Source organism: Poecile atricapillus, chromosome 7, assembly GCF_030490865.1.
Source record: "Poecile atricapillus isolate bPoeAtr1 chromosome 7, bPoeAtr1.hap1, whole genome shotgun sequence".
NCBI lineage: Eukaryota > Metazoa > Chordata > Aves > Passeriformes > Paridae > Poecile > Poecile atricapillus.
The window spans coordinates 24,267,290-24,288,984 of record NC_081255.1 but is presented as its reverse complement, the minus strand read 5'-3'; the positions used below and the strand labels follow the sequence as shown (position 1 = coordinate 24,288,984).

The window sequence follows — 21,695 nt, the reverse complement described above, 5'->3', positions numbered from 1 at the left end:
AGACCCTAAATCATGTGCTGAGATGGGCTATTGTCACTTAGGACATTAGCATGGTTAACGTACATGAGGATGATTAATAGCAATATACATGCAGCCTCCTCCTCCCCAAATGCTGCTCTGCCACCTCTGCCTGAGCCAGAGGCTGTGAGGGGTATGCCTTTGCAGGGAGGGCCACATTGTACCCCATCACCAGGAGCCCTGAGTGCTCAGCACCACCCCAGCACCACCAGTACCACTGCTTTATGCTGGAGTGTTGGGTTTTTTTTAGTGTTTTGGGTTTTTTTGTTTGTTTGGTGATTTGGGGATTTTTGTGGGTTTTTTTTTTTGGTTTTTTTTTTTGGTGGTTTGGGTTTTTTTGTTTGTTTTTTTGGGGGAGGATTGGTTTTGTTATGTTTTTTGTTAAAATGAAGTGTTGAAGGCACTCAGGGGAAAAGGTGTTTCTGCCAAGGTAGAACTATGGGAAGACCCTGCCTTCCCAGGGCAAGGAGACAGTGCACAGGGGCAATAAAGGGCTGGAAGGGGCAGGATGCAGCTTGGCAAAACCTGTGGGGAAAAAAAATATTCTAAGAGTAAACTCAACCTTCCCTGCCAGGACCTAACCAACACCTCATGTTCCCCAAAGGGTACCTCAGGCCTAATCTGTCACTGAAGGAAAGAGAAGAGGATGCTGCCTTTAATAAGCACAGAGCAGCCGAATAAACCAGCCCCTGTGATGCCAGCAGATCTGCCCTGAAAAATCCTGTGGGATTATCTCACCTGTCTGCCTCATCCTCACATCTGTAGGAGCACATTCACATGCTACAGTCCTTCCTATTGCCCCAGGTTACTGGCAACAAGGCTAAAACTCATCTCACAAGTGGCATCCCAGCATTTCAGGGATACAGCAGCCTCTGCACCGTAGGTACCCGAGGCTTGAGGTGAGTCCTCAGCCCAGCTGCACTCCAGAGGAGACACGACCACACGCCTAACGAGCAAGATCCTGATGACTTTTGTCCTTTTTCCAATACTGTGTTACTTGCATTCCTTCTTTTTTAATTAAAGCAGCCCCAGCTGATTTTACAAGCTTGCCGTTGATTCTCTCCCAGTCTCTGTGTCTCTCATATGCTTGAGTGCTAGTATTAATTATTAGAGCCAATTTACTGTTTATACTCTGATGTTTTAACTAATTACCACTAATGGCAGACACCAGTGGGCAATCAACTTCATTTAGTTCCCAGTGCAAACCACTCATTACCATCTGAGAGGGAAAGAGAGTGTGCAGGAGGGATAAATAAAGACCGAGCTGCATGGGTGAGTGCCTGGTGATGAGCTGCAGCGCTGGGGAAGCCCCTGCTTCCTAGGGCAGCCCTTTTAGTAGGGGCTCCGGGGAAGGATTTAAATCTACAGCATGTGTGGGTGGGCAGCAGGAGAATGCTGCTGTGCAAAAATGCCCTGCAGGGTGTGTGAAGATCTCTGGTTCTTCACTCTGTGTGCTAAGTCCTGCCTTGGCACCATGCAAAAGCTGTGAGCCTGAGAGATACAGTTACCAGAGAGCAATGCGCCTTTTTCCTTGCATGGTAAATGGTTTGTTTTCCCTTCTAGGATTCATCCCTGGGGGAATGAAGCCCCTGCTCATGTTCTTGGCTTGGTGTGATGCCAGATGGAGCCAGGCTTCCTGAGTCCCAGGTGCCTCTGGTGTTAATCCTGCTGTGAGAGGAATGGTGGGTGATGTGAAGTCAAGATGAGCTGGAGCTGAAAGGTCCTTGAGCTGAGCTTCCTTCTGTCTGGAGCTGGGCTAATGAAGGTCATTCATGGAGATAATTCAGCTGTTTCTGTGTGTAGTGATATTGTCAGCACAGATCCTTAACTCAGCACATCCCTTAGCCTAGCTTGTGTCTCTGTCTGCATGTTTCCTCTGGAGACCCAGGAAAGACTCCGAGGCACATTTTACTCTCCTGCAACCTCATAACCACTGCAAGACCCTGTGATGTTAAAAGTACACCACCTTCAGGTGGTACAACTCCCCTGGCTGTGCTCCTCTCTGTTTTGGCCCAAGAAACAAACACGTGGTGTAGAGAGGGGCCTGCAAGGAGGGACGATGGAGTAAGATGGCTCCACCAGAGCTGGGCTGGCTCTGAGGACTTAGGAATAAACTTTTATGGGCACAGCCCAGAGGGGAGAACACAGGAGACAAAGCTCCTGTGTGTCTCCCATATGGCTGAGAAACACCTCTAGAAAAAGTGATACCCAGATTTATTTGTCTCTTACTCCAAGACCTGTTAACCCTGATCTGGGACAAACCTCTAGCCAACTGTATTTGTGCTTCTGGGGATCTGGACTCCTCCAGCCCTTGAACAAGAACCTTTCAGGGGACAGAGATCTCTAATGACCTAACAGATGATCTCATTACCAGTAGTGGGAGTCCTGCCCTAACAAAAGAGTTCAGATTTTCAGAGTTCACATTTCACCAGCTTTAGCACACCGTAATCCACAACAGCTCAGCTGTGAAGCCCAAAACAGGGACACAAACCAGAGGATTAGGGCTGGGCATGACCTCTCCAATGGGGTCCTCAATCTTTCTCTCACTTTCACGTTTTCTCTCCTTGTTTCATTCCCTGATTTGCCCTCTTGAAATCTTGCTTTTGAAAGGGAGATGAGGGATGTTGGAGAGCTGCTCCGCAGTGGTGGGGACATGGTTGCTGTCTTGCAAGGAGAGGGGGTTATAACTATGCACACATCTGAAATGTAATTGCTGTCAGCTCTCTCCATTCTTGCAGCACGAGGCCTTTAATCTCTCCCACCAGACCCATCGGCCCTGATATTGCAGCTCCAGAAAGGCTGGTTTTATGTACTTTAACCCTGCGACCTTTACAAATCCCATCATTCCAATCAATACGTCTCATTAGCGTTAGGTAAATGTATGGGATGGATGGGGAGCTGTGCTGGCAGGAGCCCGCAAAGGGTGGGGTGGAAAGTGCTCCTGCCTGCCTGCTCTCAGGGGGCAGCACAACCCCACCATGTTCCTTGAGATCCTGGGGGTCTCCTTCTCCCCACAAACATCCTTGTCCCCAGATATCCCTCCCCACAGATGCACACCTTGGCGCAGCCAGAGATGGGGGGCAGCTAATGTGGAGCATGGAATAAAGTGCCTGCAAAGCCAACTGCAGAGTCAAGAGCCCAAGCTGTTAACTGGACCAAGCTGTTGGAGTCATTTTTCCCTCTCCTTGGGAAGCAGACATATGTTTTACAGCTTTTCCCTATGTTGACTAAATGAAAACATACAGGCCCCATGGCAGGTGATGGGAAAACAGCATGGGGTGTGTGCAGGGCTGCCTGCCATCCCTGCCTATCAGGCAGGGAAGCTGCCAAGGAAGGTAGTCACTGTGGATGTCAGGATAAAGCCATCGAGTGGAGTGAGGAAAGCAAATCTTTGCCACTTCCCATGAAAATAAAGGACTTAATCCATGTAGAAGTGAGTTTACACCAGGTGAATTTACACCTCACCAGTACAGAAATGCTCACTGTGCCAAATGGAACTGACCCACAGGTTCATGGGGCATCAATCCACCAAGGATGCTTCAATAAAAGGATGGGGCCAATCCCGCCCTTGGGAGGACTGGAGGCCAGGTACTGTTGCAATTTTATTTTTGCTGAGGAGAGGTCTCCCTTTTCCACAGATCAGCATCTCAGCCAGCTGTAAATACTATTACTGGCCATAAAGCTACCCAGCTCTCCTCCAAATCCTGCTCAAATGTCTGACTCAAGTGACCCACTGGCACCCACAGACCCCATAGCAGCAGGTGGCTTGGGGGCTGCTATTGCTGCAGCATGCCCATGGTTGGGACAGCCTGCCCTGCTATCTGTGCTTCCTTACTCCTTGCGCTGCCCCCAAGGCGTGGGGTGGCTTCCCAGCAGTCCACAGAATGAGTGGGCTCCAGACCTTGTCACTGCCAGCTTGGCCTGTGACGTGCTTCACAGATCAGTGTTGTGTCAAATCTGTGTCCCAGAGCTTGAAATGAGCTACCTCATGTTCAAACTAATTCATACCCAGGAAATCCAGCTCCCCAGAAGGACAGAAAATTACTTTAAGGTTTTCTCCTCCCAGTGGGGCAACTGGGATGCTTGAGGAGATGAGGGTGTCTTCCTTGTTCTCCCCAGGCAGGGCAGGCTTTTTCAGTGGCATCTGGAGCTGGGTTTAGTTTCTGAGCTCTGCTATCCCCATCTGCAGAGCCAGCACGTTACTGCAACAGTGTTCAGCCCCACCAGCTCTGGGCTCGCCTCAGCAGGAAAAGCATCCTGGTGAATACAGCACACAAAATATATGTGTACGTCTATTTCTGCAAGAGCCTGCAAAAGCAAGGGCTTGAAAATTAGAGGCCAGTTCTGCTTTTCCACATTAGTGAGGTTTAAAGAAGGTTTTTCATGAGGTTTAAACCTCAAGAGCTGGGCCAAATACAACTCTTCCTGGAGTGTGGGGCAGCCAAATTTTCTAGTGGGGATACATGGAGCTGGATATGTGATGTTCCCATTAATGCAGGTGCTTTGGAGACCTGGCTCAGGTGCTCCCCCCTTCCCAGCTCTGGTGCCCACTCTTCTTGTCTCCCTGCTGCTCTGTTTTGCTGAGGTTTTTTGGCAAGACCTCAGACTTGTTGATAAGCACTAAACTTCACTGTGGCATGAAAACCATTTAAGGACTAAGCTCCCCCTGGCTTTAGCAAGATGACTCTGAGGATCTTGGCACAGCCCCTGTCAGGAGGTAGAAGGAAGGAGAAATTAATAAATCCTCTGGTGGGGCCAGTTTATCTCGATGTGACACTGTTCCTCCTGGAATTAAATGTGCAAGTCCTAAAGTGTCTCTTGAGAGTGGTGGGCCAATTCCCTAACCACCAAGCAGCCATGAAACAGGGATCTTGTCCATGACAGGAAAAACTAGTCCATTGCTCAGAGTCATCCTCTCCAGCAGAACAATTTTTGTGCCCAACAAAGCCCTTGCTGTTCAAGTCCCCACTTCTGCTGTGCACTGGGGCACCTCACTCTGGCTAAGAGCTCCCAATAGCAGGGCACCCGTGTGCAGGGGGCTCATAGGATCTTTCAAAAAGGTTTTTTGTTTTGTTTGTTTTTTTTTTTTGTTTTTTTTTTTTTTTATACCAGTAGTGTGGAACCAGCAGCAAAACCTCCCAGGCAGCTGCAGACCCCCAGCAAGCCTTTTGGAGCAGTGTTGCCCTCCTCAGTACTAAGGTCCCTGCCTGGCTATCCCCACCTGGCAGCAGGGCATCCCACACAGCCACTGCAAAAGGGAACAGGGTGGAAAGCTGACACATCCCCCAGCTGCACGATTGTTGGAGGAGGACAGAGAAGTGGCCTTGCTGCTGTTTAACCTTCTGGGGCTTGTCTACCAGAGAAAAGCTTAGCAGGAGGAGAGAGATTGTAGATAAACAAGGGGATTGTTGGGTCCAGAGATGTAGGGCACTGCAGCAGCCTTAGATTTTATCTGCACCTCTGTAAGGCTTGACAACCTTAGAATCCCAATCAACAGTTGTTAATAAATGCAGGGAAGAAGCATGAGGGGTTAAAGGGAGAACATGCAGCAGGGCACCTGGGGGACCTCTTACAGATGAGGTTACTCAGTGCTACCACTATGTAGTCTAATATCACCTGGAGCATATAAACTTACCAGCTCCTTTTCCTTTACTTTTCCCTTGCCCATTGCTTTTGGACAGCAATGGGAACAGAAGGAATTCCCAAAGGCCTGGAAATCCCTGCTAGATCCCTGTCAGCTCTATTGGCTCCTGGGTACCATTGGCTCCTGGGAACCTGGGCTTCTGTGCTGCACCCCTTAAAGGGATGGAGCTGAGCCTGGCTCAGGGGAAGGTGGGAAGAGGCTGGAGGAAGCTGCAGATGTGGAAGCAAGAACTTTGCAGTTCTCCTTTCACTCTTGGTCTCTCCTGGCAATATTCAGCCTCCAGGACTGCTCTTCTGTGTGCCCCTTACCACCATGCACGGTCTGCATATGCTGGACCCATTCCTTCACTGCATTTCATCTGTGTCACCAGGAGCTCCTCTTCTTTGGAAGAAGCTGGAGAAAGAAGTTGGGGCAGCCCAGCTGGTTAATAGTCACTGGAGAGTAAGCAGGTTCTCAAAGCCCCGGGACCTCGTTCCAGAGCCAAAATCGCTCCCTGCTGCGCCCTGTCTTCTCCTCACCTCTGGTCTGCAAAAACCTGACTTACTCAGCACAGCATTTCAGTCCCAGTCATTACAATGACAAGGGTGATAAGAGATTCTTATCACAGTGCTCAGAATCGATTTGAAGCTGAGCCCCTTTCCTGCACTCTTCCTCCTCCTCCTCACATCTGCCAGAGCAGAGTGGGCGCTGCACAGGGACTCAGCAGCTGGGTTTGCTGGAGAGCAAAGATGACAATTCAGGGTTCAGATCCCTCCAGAGATATATCCTTCAGCCTAGCAGCTTCAGCTAGCATACATCCCTCAGCTGGAGACAGAACATGGGATCACAGCCAGGATGCCTGGTCTCCTTCCTGACACACATCTGGGGGAGACCTGCTCAGTATCCCCAGGCTGCAGGAGGGACAATGCAGATCTGCATCCCTGGAGGACATTCTAAGCCTCCGCCCAAGGGGATGTGAGCAAAAAGTATGGCCTCCCAGCTGAGGCAGGAGCTTTTTCTCCTCCTTGTGCTTGGGTGAAAGGAAGGTGAAGATTGTGCTGAGCCCACAAGAGAGCCAGGGAGCTCCTGCAGTCCTGAGTCTCAAGCCTGGGGCTCACTGCATGCTGTTTTACTCCAGCCTTCCAAAGAGCTCTTACTTCCTACAGCTTAGTGTGGCCTGCTTTTGTTCAAATCTCCTCCCGATCCTACCCACACACCCACGCCTGAGGGGGACATGTCCTGCCCTCCCATGAGTGGGTCATGGGGACAATGCTTGGGGAGAAGACATTTCCCGCTGGCAGAGCAGGGGGCTTCTAGGCTCAAGCTAAACCCTAGTCACAGCAAAATTGCCAGCATCCCCTTGGCATCACTACAAGCTGCTGTCCCATCCCCTGCCCAGAAGCTATGTGTTTCTCAGAGCAGAGACTGCACACAACTTTCAGTGATGTTTGGGCTGATTTTACACAACTGCCTTGTCTTTTGATTTCTCTCTGCAGCCGCTGCCTTGACCATTTAGAAAAACCCAGTCCCTCCCACCAGCCTCAAAAGGTGGCCAGATCCCTTCTTAGAGATACACCAGCCCAGGCTTTCACATTTCAATTTCCCCCTTCTCATCTGCAAGATGGCCAGCACAGTCCTGTCTGCTCAGGAGTGAAGGCAGAGGACCTGGCAGCACAACTGCCCTGGACAGCTGGCACTGCAGCTCCCCAGGTCTTGGGGGTGTCTTGTCTCAAATGCACGCACCCACTCTTTGCTGCACACCTGCAAAGGTGAAGCAGGACCTCAGCCACTGGTGGAGAAACTTTGATAGGGTGGGTTATGGGCTTGCCCAGCCACATAGTACAATTGCTGAGGGAACTGAGATGTCCTGGTCTGGAGTTGCTAAGGGGACCAAGACAACCTGGTCTGGACTTGCACGAGAAGTCTCAGTTCCTTTTGAAACCTTGAAGTCCCAGCGGCTTTGGTCATGCAGATGTTTCAAATCCTCCATTTCCTCCCAGAACCATCTCTGGGAAGGGCAAAAGCAAAAGGCAGTGGCAGGGGAAGCATCTGAACAATCAGGGCTTATGTGGAGATGAAGAAAGGCCCTTCTTGTTGGCGGGTGCAGTTGGGGTGAAGCCGGGAGCATCGCAGGATGGCACCCCAGGTACTCCAGCTGTGCCGACTCTCCAGTCCAACAGAGAAGAGGCTGTTGTGGGCCCAGCCCCGGCACAGGGTGTCACCGCCTGCCTTGGTTAGCAGGGATGCTCTCTCTTTGTGCCTGCTGGTTTCTGCTCTGCTGACCCGCTTTGCTCCATCAGCTGGCACCATCCATCACCTCTGGCAGCTGCATCAATTCCAGGGCTTCACAATGCCATTCCCCAGGGGAAAAAGCACATTTTTTAAGGGACAGGAGAAATGTTTTCTCTCCTGGCACCCTGCAAGGCTCCCTTTCTCTCCTCCTCAGAGACATCTAATGCCCAATGCAGCCCAGGGACAGGGGCATAGCATGTGACTGCATTCTTCATTCTGCCCAGCCCCAGCCTTTCCACTGGAAACCAGGGCCAGGAGGGATGCAGTACCTGCAGTGATCGTGGGGCCGATGTTCACTGGCCCTGTCAGCAGCTGTGAGAAATCAGTCTGGCAGTGGCCCAGCCCTTCATATGGTGCCTTATCAGGACTGGCTGCAGCAGCAGCAGCTCTGGGAAGGTGTTGTTTCCTACGTCTCATGGCAGATGGTGGTGGTTACAAGCCAGGGTGCCAGGGCAGCTGCAAGCTGGGTCAGCTACAGGATCTGGTATGAGAATGGAACAGGGTGTATTCACACCTCTGTCCTTGAAAGCCCTTCTCCAGGAGATGGCGAGTTTAGAGCATATGCTGGCAGCAATGCCATGACTGAGTGCTCACCAAAGGCCACAGTGCTGGAGGGTACCTATAGCTGAGTGCTGGGAAAAAATAGAACAACCTTCATCCCTTCCTCCCTGCTTCCCTGGGCCAGGGTCAGCCCTGCAATGCTGGATGCTTCCCCAACTCTCCCCAACCTCTACTCACTGTCCTGATGTACAGATGTGGGACAGGACCTGAACATCTTTTCAGGGCTCTCTGCTTCTGTCTCAGCAGTCCCACCTCAGCAGCAGAAACATACGCCTCTTCAATCAATACTTAGCTCTTAATAGTCCTGACAACTCGCAAGAAAACAGGGGCATTAAACATTAATTATATCTATTTGGATTAAAAAAAATTTATTACTGGAGTTAATTACAGCCAGAGTCATAAAAAGGTGCAGAGCAAGAGGTGCTGCTGTTCTATGGGGTGAGCAGGACTGAACAGCCCTGGCCACCCCAAACTGCTGCTGGGCAAGGGTGGAGGGATATCCCTGCCATGCCCACCACATGGCTGGACACTGCTCCTGGGAAAGGGACTGCCATGGGAAGGGGCTGTGTGGGGGCTGTGCGGGGGGGCTGTGCTGGGCCAGCGGCGGAGTCTCGGGGCGCACGGCAGGTACTTGCCTAGCTGTTGTGCTGGCAGGACCTGGCCTGCCCCAGCCTGTGGGCTTCTAATTTACTGCTTTCCTTTTACCGTAAAACTGAAAGGGGAAGGTGCACCCTTTAATCACTGCCTTCAGGGCCCCGCCTGAAACCACACAGAGACCAAGAGAAGGCTAAGAGTTAATGCTCCTTCCGACACCTTTTTATGATTCACGGGCCTGACCTTGAGCCATAAACTGCTCAACCTCCCCGCCACACTGCCAGTATTTACAGCCTGCAGGGGCCATTGCACGCAGCCACCGATGCAGATCCACGGCCGCGCACGCCGGTGCAGGTACACAGCTGGGCATGCAACAGCGATGCAACTGGAGACGCACAGGCTGGGATGGCTATGTGTCCAGGGACATCCATGTGGATGGGCAGCCATGGATGGATCCCAACAGCACTGGAGATGGGGATACACCTAGTGCACTCATCAGTCCGTGCTTATGCACACCAGCGTGTGTGCACAGGTAAATGCATCAAGGTGCCTCACTGGGCAGCCCCTGCAGACGCACATCAGAATATGTTTCATGCAGGGAGCTGAGCACCCACATACCCACTGCCTGCACATTGGACACTGGACCACGGTGGGGGCTTTCTGCTTGTTGCAGCAGGGCAAGGGGACAAGCACTGGGGGCATGGCTCCACAGGAAAAGGCCAGGATGAGCTGACACACCGCAACCCCTACAGTGTGTGTCCCACTGCCCAGCAGGAGGAACAGCTGCTGCCTCATGAACCCTCAGTGGCACCCCCGAGGTAGGTCCTGGCATCAGGATTCAACCCACCGCATCTCACCAGCCCCAGGTCTTGCTCCAGAGACCTACAAAAGCCTACGCTGGTCCAGACTGAAGCAGGATGAGGTCTACTGGTTATAACAAGTAAAGGGTGCCCCTCTGAGTGGGTTCAGCTCAGCATGCTCCTTACATCATGCCTCAGTTTCCCCACCACTGTAGCAGGAAAAATAATCCTGACCTATCATGTTTGCATGGAGTTGGGAGGCTGAGCTTGTTAATGTTTGCGAAGTGGGTTTGGCTCGTGTGATAGAGCAAGCCAGAAATGTGAAGGTCATTATTATTAGTGGGATTAAAGTAGTTGCACACAGAGCAAGGGGTGCAGGGGAACACAGCAGTTGTGTTGAAGCAGTAACAAATTGCACACATGTGCAGCCTCAAAACAGTGATGAATCCTACCATTATAGATCATTTTAGAAGCACTGTGCAGAACCAGAGAACTGCCAGAGCACCTTCTAACACCTCTGCAAAAACAAACGAATGAATGCAGACAGGACTGAGCTAGGCTTTTCCTGGAGACACCCAGAGCCTGTTAGTGCCCACTCAGTATATGCCCAATGAGGCCATGGGCCCATAAGCATCACTTGCCAACACAACTCACCTGGTCCTCACCAGGACCAGGGCCATCTCTGACCCCACTGGGGCATCATGGTACTGGGCAACTTATCCAAGTCTCCATATTTTTTTTGGGTCAAGTTTACAGGTTGTCAAATTTTTTTTCTTTCCTCCTTGCAAAACAAAAGAGGGAAAAAACACCCTTATCTCAGAAAGCAGAGTTCAGGAAAAAGCTACTGGTCTTTTGGACTTGGCGAGTCCTCATTGGTAGCCTTGCTTGTCATGGAGAATTTATCAGCCAAACACAGTGCTGGTATAATGTGCTATATAACTTGTGCATAAACAAACTTCAGCATGATAAATGCCCTGCTTTGAAGCCATAAAGTTATTAGCTGTTAGGCTGTTAGCTACTGCTTAGCATGGGACATGCTCCTTCTGTTAACCCCTGGATGCCCTGCCTGTGCACAGAACCCCAGGGAGATCTCCGGAGGGTACCTCCACACAGCAGGAAAGCACAGAGGGATCTGATGGGCAGGGATGCTTCTGCTGCCATCTGTGCACATTGTACTTGATGCAAGGGCTGAGGGAGGGAAATGCTTTCTGGGAATGGGGCTCTGAAGATTGGCAGCTCCTTGCTGTCCTATTTGAGCGCTATGGCAGCTCCTCTCCTTTCCCCTGCCCCTCAAGAGGCAAATGCAGAGGGAAGCAGGGCTGGGGCATGTACTCACAGCTCAGACCTTCTGAGTGTGTACCCATTTCAGAGATGGGCTAAAACGGGGTGGGAGGAAGTCAGACACCTTCCAGTGCCCAGGTCACCTCCTTTAGGAGAAGAACTGCCGAGGACTCTAAAGTAAAAGCCTGAAATTTTTCTGGCAGCAGCCAGGCAGCAAGCTCCAGTGAGGTGTTTAGAGTTCCCTCTGCTGCCTGCAGTGCATGGCTGCCTGCAACTCCTGGTGAGCACAGCCTTGTCAGAGGCTGGGAGATACTGGAGAAGCAGATCTGTGTCCCAGGGCCAGCACTGCTGGAGATGCCTGACCAGCACCACGGAACCAGCAGTGCCATGGCTCCTGCCAGCTCCACACCTGCGGAGCACCCTCCACTGCACAGAGCCAGGCCGTGACACCCACCAAGGACCTCTGGTGCCCCAGGTCACCTTCTGCCCTTGTCCCACTAGACCAAAGCAGGAAGCTGCCTATGCCAAGGACAGCAGCAGGTCTCCAATGCTCAGCCCAAGGCATGGACAGAATTATGCAGCAGTGGCAACTTGTTGGACACACAGCCTGGAGAACCAGAGCTGCAGTGGGAGATGCTGGTGCCCAGGGGCTAATTGCTATCTCTTTCCCAGTAAAACCCCTCCTGCAAGGTGGCAGGAGGTGTATCAGCGGGGCCAGCTGGGGGGCAGCAGGACTCAGGGCTGCCTCAGCCCCTGTTCCTCATTAGAAGTCCAGTGTTGAAGAAACTCGTAATTAGAGTCCTGAGTATTAATTAATCTCCATGACCCTCCTCTCATTCTCCTTCCACCACTCCCACAGCTCAGGAGGTCAGCCTGGATTATTAACACAGGCAAGCAGAGGATGGCAAACTCACTGGGTGGGTTGTCAGACCTTGGGCCATGTTCCCCTGTTCAGAGCAGCCAAAGGCACCATCTCCCTGCCCAACAGCATGACTTCCCTCTCCTCTCTCCTCTCTCTCTTGGCTGGGTTTGATAGGGGTCATCTCACTCACTTGGGCACAGTCAGCATTTTGGGGATAGCATTTAATAAGCTAAAACATCCCAGAATGAGCAGAGCTGCTTCTATGCTAACTCAGTCTGCACCGTCCTTTGCAGAGTGGCTGAGGGCAGACTCCTGCATCCCAGAGGCCTGGATAAGCCTTGCTGGAGAAAACTTACCCTTGGAGACCTCCCAGCATGATGGAGAGCAGAGCAGCAATCACAACCAAAAACATCACTGAAAGGTCTTCAAGCATCCCATCTCTGCTCATCCAGGTCTTGCTTGGGTCTTTATGAGCCTCAGCATCACAAAGGCATCGCTGGAGCACGGAAAGGACATGGACACCCTTTGTACAGCATGGCCTTTCCTTCCCAGGGCTGTCCATGCTGTCTGGGGTATGGACACAGCCCCTGGGATGGCCAGCCTCCCTGGAAAGACACTGACCAGGCACAACCCAAGGGCTGACACACCACAGAGAGCTGCCACAGAGCAAGGAAACAAGATATGAAATAAATCCAAACTTTTCTGACTCCCCCGTAAGCACCAACTGCTTCTCTCATCTGATTTTTTCCCCTTTTCTGCTGCAGCAATAAAAAGGGGAAAATCAACATCCAAATGATCTTGTTTATGGCGACTAAATAAGCTGCATGTGCTTAATCCGTTAGAGTTTAATGAATTTACGACTTGCTCTGGAATTTGACAAGGGCTGTAAAAGAGTAATTAACATTTATCAGTGTGTTTTTTACACACACCCCACCCTCCTCCCGCCTCCCTTCCCTCCTCCTGCCGCCTGTCGCAAAGCAGCACCGGGTATCGGGGGGAATATAAAAGTGATCAATTAATTCTTAATAATCTCAGGGAAAGATTGTAGAGTCACAGTATGAACTCAGGGAGTGTCAATAAACATGCCAAAGGTTGGTCGCCCCCTTCTTGGCGCTGCTGCAGAGGAATGCGGGCAGCCAGGGAGGGGATGGGTCTGCAGGGGCGGTGCTTTGGTGGACCAGCCCTGCACCCCTTTCCTTCTCTGTCAGACTCCACTGCCCTCCAGAGCAGCTTTCTGTCACTGACACAGTGGCCTCTGGGACAAGATGACAGTGAGCGGGAGGCTGGTGACAAGCGGGGTCCCATCTAAAACGGCAGTGGTGGTGATTTGGAAACACAACCCCAGCTGCTAACTATGTCAGTCAATAGCTCTGTCCTAATAGACCTAAATGTTGGGAGGGACCCCAAACTCCCCACCCTGGTCACAGGGCAGCTGAACATCTGCTTAGATGAAGAGCCGCCCCACCGTCACCCTCTTGTCACTCAGAACAGGTGGCTGCTGCTGTTTCAGCTGTACTAGACATTGAGGGTAGGTCCCTGCTGCCCCTGAGACAAGCAAGGGAGGTCACACCTTGCTTGTGCCCAGCCCTCCCAGCTGCTGTGGAGCAGGGGGGCAAGCAGGGATGCAATTTGGGGGCTGCAAGGGTCAAGCCCAGGCTTCCCCCACCAGTCCCAGGGTGGGCTGAACATGACCTAAGGATCCCAGGAGATTCCTGGGCTGGGAGCCCAGTGTGCTCCGCCTTGGGCCACCTCCCTTGGCAGCCCTGGAAACCGAAGCCAGAAAGAGCCACGGCCATCACCTTCCTGGTAAGTAGGACGGACATGTCCCCTGTTTCTGTGACTGCAGCATCCTGCCCCCAGCAGCAGCCTTTGCATGCATGTGTGTAACCAGGGTGTGGGGAAGCTGCGTGACTGGACATCCATCAGGGAAGAGAAGGGTCAGTGCTCCTGGGGGCCACCAGGCTCCATGGAGGAGACAGAGAAACATCTGGGCTTGGCTATGAGGCAGAGGGTCCTGGACACCCACAAACAAAAGCTTAAGTTGATAAATCCTCAGAGGTTTGAGACTGTCTGGGGATCTGTTCTGGACAGAAACAAATTCTCCCTGTCGAACAAAATAGCCCAGAAATAAGCAATGAGACAGGGATAGAGAGGGCTGGATGCAGGGAGTCTGGAAAATCTCTGCCCAACCTCACAGAGAGCACTGGTGGGGGTGGAAGGTGGAGGCAGTGATATCCTCCCAGAAGGCTGAGATCCCTGTGCCAGGTACACACCTGCCAGCTGGATGGAGCAAACTTGGGATTTCCTGGAAGGCAGGAGTTGTTCAAGCCAGCCTTGAACAACTTGAAGCAGCTGAGTGCAGGAGAAGCAGGGAAGAGCAAGGGAAAGCAATAGGATGACCTTGCCTTTATTTCACCTTGACTGGTTTGAATCCAGCTGGCTGGCCTGGGCTGTGGGGCTGGGCAGGGAGCAGAGCTGGTGGGGAGTGGGGCTGAGCCCTCATGCAGGGCAAGGGAGTGAGGGAGAGGGGCTGCAGCACAGTAACTTTGCATGGCCAAATCATCAGAGAGCAGCAGCTCCCAGCAGCCTCTGAGTGAGTCTCCAACCTTGGGCATGCTTGTAGTGCCAGGGGCTGCACAAAAGTGGCACAAATGCACCTGGGAAGGAGAAATGGAGACACGTGGAGGGGTTTCAGACCAGGACTGGTCCCAGCACACCAACATGTGCTCTGGTGACGAGGCAGCAGGTCTAGGTCTCCACTGCATTAGTGGTGTAGCCAACATCCACAGCCAAGGCTGCCAAAATCACTCAGGAAACATTTGCCAGTGCCAGTTGCTCTTGCAGTACTCTGCATTGCTGTCCAAGCTGGTCCACAGATCCCCTGCATAACCTCTGGATCTCTCCTCTGCTGGAGGTCAGGATGCTGTGTTGGGCACTGAGGGGGCAGAGGGGGCTGCACTCCCTCTGCCTGGGCTGGCTCAGAGGCTCCTGTGTCAGCCTGTCTAAACAGCACCTCCTCCTGCAGAGACCTCACACTGGGGGTCGGCAGCTCAGCGTCTCTGGGATTTGTTATGGTGTTACGGGATTTACCAAACAGCAGCTTGGAGCAGGCATCCCAAAGGGTTGGGCCAACCAGACCCACCATCATCCAGCTGCCAGAAAAGCAGCCCCTGGGGCTGAGGTGACTCGGGTGGCATCAGGCAAGTCCTCCCTGGCCACTGCCACCCTGCCTCGCACTAGGCACATGGCTTCACCTCTGTGCAAGGCTGGAATCCCCCCACCTCACCCTGGTGTAGAGGCAGTGCAACTTTGAGAAGGAGCCAAGCTGTGATGGGTGATGCTTGGCCAATGTTTGCTGTTTTGAAGATGCACCTAATGGATTTGAGACAGCCTGGCCATGCCCCAGCCTTGCTCCACTCAGGTGCTGCTGACTGTTATAACAAAGAGCATTTATCCAGCTGCATCCCCAGCTTCTCTTGCTTTCTACTTCCCTTTTCTGTCACTCAGGTGCAACATCAATAATAAGGTGGATGGTAACCATAAGAGAATGTGCAGCCCCTTGTTGACTTTTCTCCATCTGAATAGTCACACTTCAAGTGACAAAATAGTTGGAAGGAGTTAACAGGAGACCCCCCCTGGTCCTCTAAATGCCCTATCCAGGGTTTTAAGCCCATAAGCATTGGTGCTAAAGATGATTCTAAGCCACGTTTATAAGAAATCTATTGATCCTTTTGACTCTATATGACAGATTAGCCATTTTAATAAAACACCTATTAATCATGCATTAACCCTTCTTAGCTATTTATACATTGAATACCAAATCAGCAAGGGTGTTCAAATTTCTAGAAGGCTTTTTGGAGGGGGAGGGAGGGGGTATTCTTTAGATAACAACAACAACAAGAAGAAAATAATGCAAACTTACAGAGGGGGAGAGTTAAAATCATACGATGAGTGGCAGTTGCAGACGCCTGGGGCCCTCTTTGGTTGTCGCTTCTATCTGGCAATCAATTGACAAGAAATTGAGATTATGAAACATTGTGCCTGTGATCAAAGGAGGTGGGCATACTTCCCCCATCTGAGGTCAAATCTCCACTCCCCCATGGGAACCAACATCAGGGAACACTGGTAATTTGGCCTTTGGCAGGTATGAGACAATGCTGACACCAATTTCAGTGTGAATGTGTCCACCAGCCCCATGGGTCTTTATGGCCAACTTGGAGCAAGGCTGCAACACCCTAAAGGTGGATCCTACTGGAGCATCTAAGATGCCAACGATATTTTGTCAGAGACTTTATCAGGAGCAACAGAGTAAAAAGAACAGAAAATGAGGAAAGCAAGCACTCCACCAGCTCAGGCCAGTTGGGAATGGGCACAGGTTGTTCACCCCCTCTCCTTGCCCTTCCTTGAAACCCGCAATATCAGTGTGGAATGGTTCAGCTTGCAGACCTGGACTGGCAGAGCTCTGGGGCCTCTTGTGTAAGTGCTGGAGAGGGGGCAGACAGGGCTTCCTCCTGCCCCAACCGTTGCAGCCTCAGAAACCACAGAGTCCCCGGGTGCATAAGGAACTGCCTGGAGGCCGGAGTTTCCTGCAGGTGCCCCATGCTCATGAATCACACCTTGTCAGGGCCTGGGGTGCCCAACGGCTGGGTGACCGCTGAGATGCCCGGGGAGTCCTGCCCTGGGATGCACCTGCCTCCCCACCATGTCATCCCAGCCAGGCAAGGGTTAAGCAGGCATTAATCACACTGTTTGAGAGACATTTCAAAGCCTCTTCCAAATATTATAAAAAATGTCTTTAATCATCTAATAGCGTGAACTCCTCTGATGATGGATGGAGGGAAGTCGCCTCTCTCCTCCTGATCCTAACAGATGAGGCTGAAGAGCTGCTGCTCTGGGGGGGAAAAGTTGGGGAGGGGGCTTGGGGAAGAGAAGGACATTTCTCAACCTCCCACCAGAGCAGTTATAAATATGAGGTCATACAGCAAGAGATGATAACACATTAAGGGCTCTTGAGATATTAGTCTGTCAGCCTCGTTAGACACAGCCTATTTGGGACTGACTGCGTAATTAGAGGCTGGGGTACCCATAACTCATTGGTGTTTATATGGTAGGAAGGGGGTCCAATCACCATCACCCTCAGCACTCTGAGAAAGTCATCTTCATCAAGCATTAAATACCACTCCCTGCTGCAAATATAATCCTTCTCCCCCCAGTAAAAACTGTTCCTCTTTCCCTCCTCCTGCCCTTCTCACTAAGCCTGGAGCCCACTGCATGCTCAGTGCACCCGCCCTCACCTCTCCCCTCCCTTCTAGGTGGAGAACAGGGTTATGACTTGGCCAAGGTGCCCCAAGGCAGTTAGTGAGCAAGTGGAAAAGTCCTGGCTCCCAGTTCCCTTCCCATGGAACAGCCACAGGGAGCAGTCCATGCTCTCCTCTGCAAGGGACTGCATCCCCCAAGAACCCCTAAACAACCTACACAGCAAGTTTGACCTGCACCCTTCTGCCCTCCAGGGAACTGCTCGAGGCTGGGTTGGAAACAGCTTGGACAAAGATGGTCCTGGGAAAGACTGATCAGAAATGAGTCCAAGGAAGGCAAAAACATGTAAGAACCCCAAGAGAGCTTGTCATTCTTGCCCTGCTGTGAGCATCCCTATGCTTGGTGGGGAAGCTGGTGAAGAGCTGGGCTTTCCATGTGTTCTCCAGTTTCTCTTCTCAGTTCTGTCTAGGTGGCAGTGAGCACTGACATGGACAGGCACTTCCCAGTCAGCCCAGCCAAAAATTTGGACAAGTGAAACAGGGAAGGGGAGGGTTTCCCTTACGAAACCAAGCAGAGCAAAGGCTCCACAAGTGCCAGCTCTGACTCAACAGGGAACAGACAGGCAGCAGTAAGCAGGGGTAGGCAAGCAAAAGCCAAACCCAGCCCTGTGCACCCCACAGGGCTTTCCCAGCAGCACATCCCTCTAAGTCCTCTTGCTGTGTGGCAGGAGCAAAAATTAAGGCACCAGGAAGTGCAGGGACATCAAAAGAAAGAACAGACATAAGAAAGAACCCTTGCTGCAGAAACTGCTTGACAGTGCCAAGGTCCATGGCATGGCCACCCAATGCTTCATCCCCTCTCCCTGGTTGCCTCTTGTAGCTGGGGAGGGGGCAAGGGGTCTGCAGAGGAGGGGGCAACCCCACAGCTTCCCAGGATGAGGTAGGATAATGAATCCTGATAGGGGAAGTGACCTTTTCCAAATGCCACATGTCATTGGATTTTATATCACACCAGGACAATGTGCCATGGGTATTAAAATCGTTTTTCCAATAGAAGCATGTGTGTGTATGTGTGTGTCAGAGAAAGATGTGAGAAAAATAAAATTAAGATGTGAAAATTAGGCTGCCTCTAAACACGGCCTTTAGAAAAAGACTCAAAGAGCAGAACTGGAAGAAGAGATACATGCCCCTTGCTATGGAGATCACAGATGGTTTTGTCAAGGGAATACAACTTGTCCAAACCCTATGACAGAAAAAGAGAAAAGGAACTCAAATCCTGATTTCTGTTCCTAAAGTTCTGTGAAGATTTTCAACTCTACAGTGTCCCTCTGCTATGGGACAGAGCTGCTCTACCCATGATCACCTTGCATGTGTGCTCCTGGACACACACAAGTGTTAGTCTGGTGCATAAGGTGACAGCCAAGTCCTGCATGATAGACAATGTCAACTCGCTCAGCCTCACCTGGGATGCAAAGCAGGCCCTATCCCTGTGGGCCAGCCTAAAGATGTGTGCAGAGCATCCACAGAGTTACTGACACACACAGGTATGGACACTCTCCCCATATATGCCAGGATACATTCTGATATGAAAACACAATGTGAAAAGGGAGGCCAAATTCACTTGAACTCCAGCCTGTTCCCTCAATCTGCAGCGCAATTGTCCGGCTGAAACAACAATTGTCCGGCTGGGACAAAAAAAAAAAAAAAAAAAAAAAAGGGACAAGCTGTGTTTGTTTATTCAGCTTCTTTCTCTCTCTCCTCGACAATACTCTGACACCGTGTCCTGCCGCGCCAGGGCTACAGCCCCAAAGGGCTAAATTTATCCCAGCTGGAGCCCTGTTTACAAGCCTTGTCCTGTTTACAGCATGGTCCATCCTGCCCAGGGCCAGGCAGTGGCCATCTCTGGGGTGGACAGTTCAAGCCCCACCTTCCTTGGCCTCTGCTGTTCCCAGACTGACCATGTGGTCCCTGGAAAAATGCCCAACTCCCTGCACTCTCCATGTACTTGCACACATGGCAGTTCTGTGGCCCCCTGCCCATCTGGGAAGCGATGAGGAGATGTGGGTTTGCATGGGCTGCTGCTTGTCCAGCATAGTTCTTTGGTGGTCCAGGTGGCTACAGCCTTCATCGGTGCTGGCTGGTGGCAAACCACCACCCTGGAAAACACTGGTTGCAAGCTCAGCAATGAGCTCTATAATGACATATTCACATTCTGTGTGAAGTCAGCTGGGAACAACCATGCTCCACCATGAAAGCATTGTAGGAGCTGCATGGCTCATGCAGCCATGCATGGATGCTCTGCTCTCCATACCTTACACTTCAGTCACTTTTTTTCTTGCTGTCACTCATCCATCCCTCTCTTCCTGAGGGGCTCACGTGGGCTGGGAAGGCAAGACTGGCAGGAGCTTAGCTCCTCTTCTGGATGACAGAACTGGGTGTCACTCCAGGACTCTGAGCAGCTGAGCCTGGACAGATGTGATGGGTTGAAGGCTTTGTAAACAGACTAACCTTGGGGAGTTGGAGGAGGGGTGCTCACTGCCAACCCCCCCTTGCACTCTTCCCACACTGATTCCCATCTCTGCTGGTATGCACTGGCCTTGGTCTGCTGTGGAGTGATGTGACCTCACCTGCCTGCCCTGCAGCATGGGGGTCTCCTGCCATCCCAGACTGCCTCACCTGTAGGAGCTCCTTTTTGCAGGACTCAGTTGGCAACATCCAGGCTCTTATTTGCTGTTTAATGAGTTCCATCTAATGAATCCTGACACATTATTTAATTAAAGCTCTGTGTTGCTGTCAGCATTGGCCACAAGTTTGGAGAGGCTGGGAGTCACAAGAGTGGTTTCAGGGGTGACTGAAAACTCTCACGTAGGAGCCTGTGTGCCACCTTCTGCCCTGACACCCTTTCCATGTCCATGTCTGGTATCAGTGGATGCAGAGGGGATGTGAGAGCCCCATGGATGTGAAATGAAGCAGCTGATCTTGTGCTACTGCAGCCTCCTTTATCAGGGCAGTGAACAGAGGTTCACCTCATCTCCAGTGGCAGGGCCACTGCTCTGCAGGGATGGATCCCTCTTTGCACCTGCTAGGGGCTACATTCGTTTAGGCTTAATGAGTGAGCAACTTCCAGCATGCTGATGTGATCCAGCCTTTCCCCACACAGACCTGGTGGAAAACTTTCTGATGTTGCCCTGGGAAGTCTCCTGCTTGAAGCCAGGAGTCCTGGATCATGTCATGATAAGGGGCCCCTTGTGTGCATATGGAGGGGAAAGGAGGATCTCGCAGAGAGACTCTGACATGGGTTCACCTCCCAAACTGGATGTGGGGCTCAAATCTCAGTGCCCAATGCTGCATCTGTGCAAGGAAGGGTTCAAGAGCAGCTGAGTCTGGACCAAGGCTCCAGTTGCTGCAGGCACAGGAGCAGAAGAATGAGTTACCAAAACCTTCCTGTTGCTACATTTTCTGGAGATAAACAGATCGTCCAGAGCAATGCCTGTGGTGGCACTGTCATGGTGTCCGTCTTTCAAGCACCTCCTTATCTCTCACTGCCCACACCTACCTCACTTCTTCCCTACAGCCTAATTTTGGGTTTGTTTGTACCCTGGGTGGGGGGAAGCCTTTCTGCACTGTATGTCCTGAATGACATCACATGGTGAAGCAGAAGGTCCAAGGAGCAGAAGAGGGGTTGTACACCCCAGCCTATTTCCCTATCCAGAGTTTTGGAGATCATCTGTGCATGACTGTGGGTGGAGGTGAATTTGAGCATAAAAGCTTGTCTACATGAAGTGCTGCTCCTGAGAAGCTCTCCATGCTGGGCATTTCCTATTCCCAAAATAATACTTTGTTTGCTCAAATTCACCAGACCCCCTTTCACTCTGAAATGGAAAATCACCTCAGAAAATCACCTCCACCCTTCATTCATGTTCACTTCCAAATACAGGCAGGACATTAACAGAAGGGCTAATGGAGTGGCACATCTGCACACAAACACATACGTGTGTGCCCCTCACACGTGCAGCTCCTCATCTCCGGAAGAAGATCTTCTTGTCAGGAAGTCATGGCCCTGATTACTTTGTCTTCCACGTTTAAGAACATTCCTAACTGCTCCTTGGATAGCTCAATTAGTAAAGTGAATATATTATATAAAGTCTAAAAGATTAAACTATCATAGGCAGCCCATAATTTCATGAAGAAGTCAGGGGAGCATATCCCTCTTATTAACTCTATAACAAATGTGATGAAAATGTTCAAATAGAATGTTAATGCAATGTTACGTGTAATTTTCCCAGGCGATTTTCTGCTGAAATATTTCTTTATTAATAGTAATTGAGGGTATAAATTATGAATGAGGCGATTTTCTCCTTTCACTGGGAAAGACGTACTAATGGCAATAATTCTTTATAATAATTTTT

General features: G+C 51.2%; 1 protein-coding gene across 5 annotated transcripts in view; it reads right to left on the bottom strand.

The window, feature by feature from the left end:
- The window catches only part of RNF220 (ring finger protein 220), a 219,629-nt gene that overhangs the window by 114,907 nt on the left and 83,027 nt on the right, over nucleotides 1-21,695 (bottom strand). For 2 of the 5 annotated variants that reach the window (XM_058842397.1, XM_058842395.1), the window contains exon 3: nucleotides 15,954-16,028. The exons of the other annotated variants lie outside the window; for them this stretch is intronic. In XM_058842397.1, coding sequence (XP_058698380.1) covers nucleotides 15,954-16,028 — 75 coding nt within the window. The remainder of the gene's footprint in view (nucleotides 1-15,953; nucleotides 16,029-21,695) is intronic. 5 annotated transcript variants of the gene reach the window in all.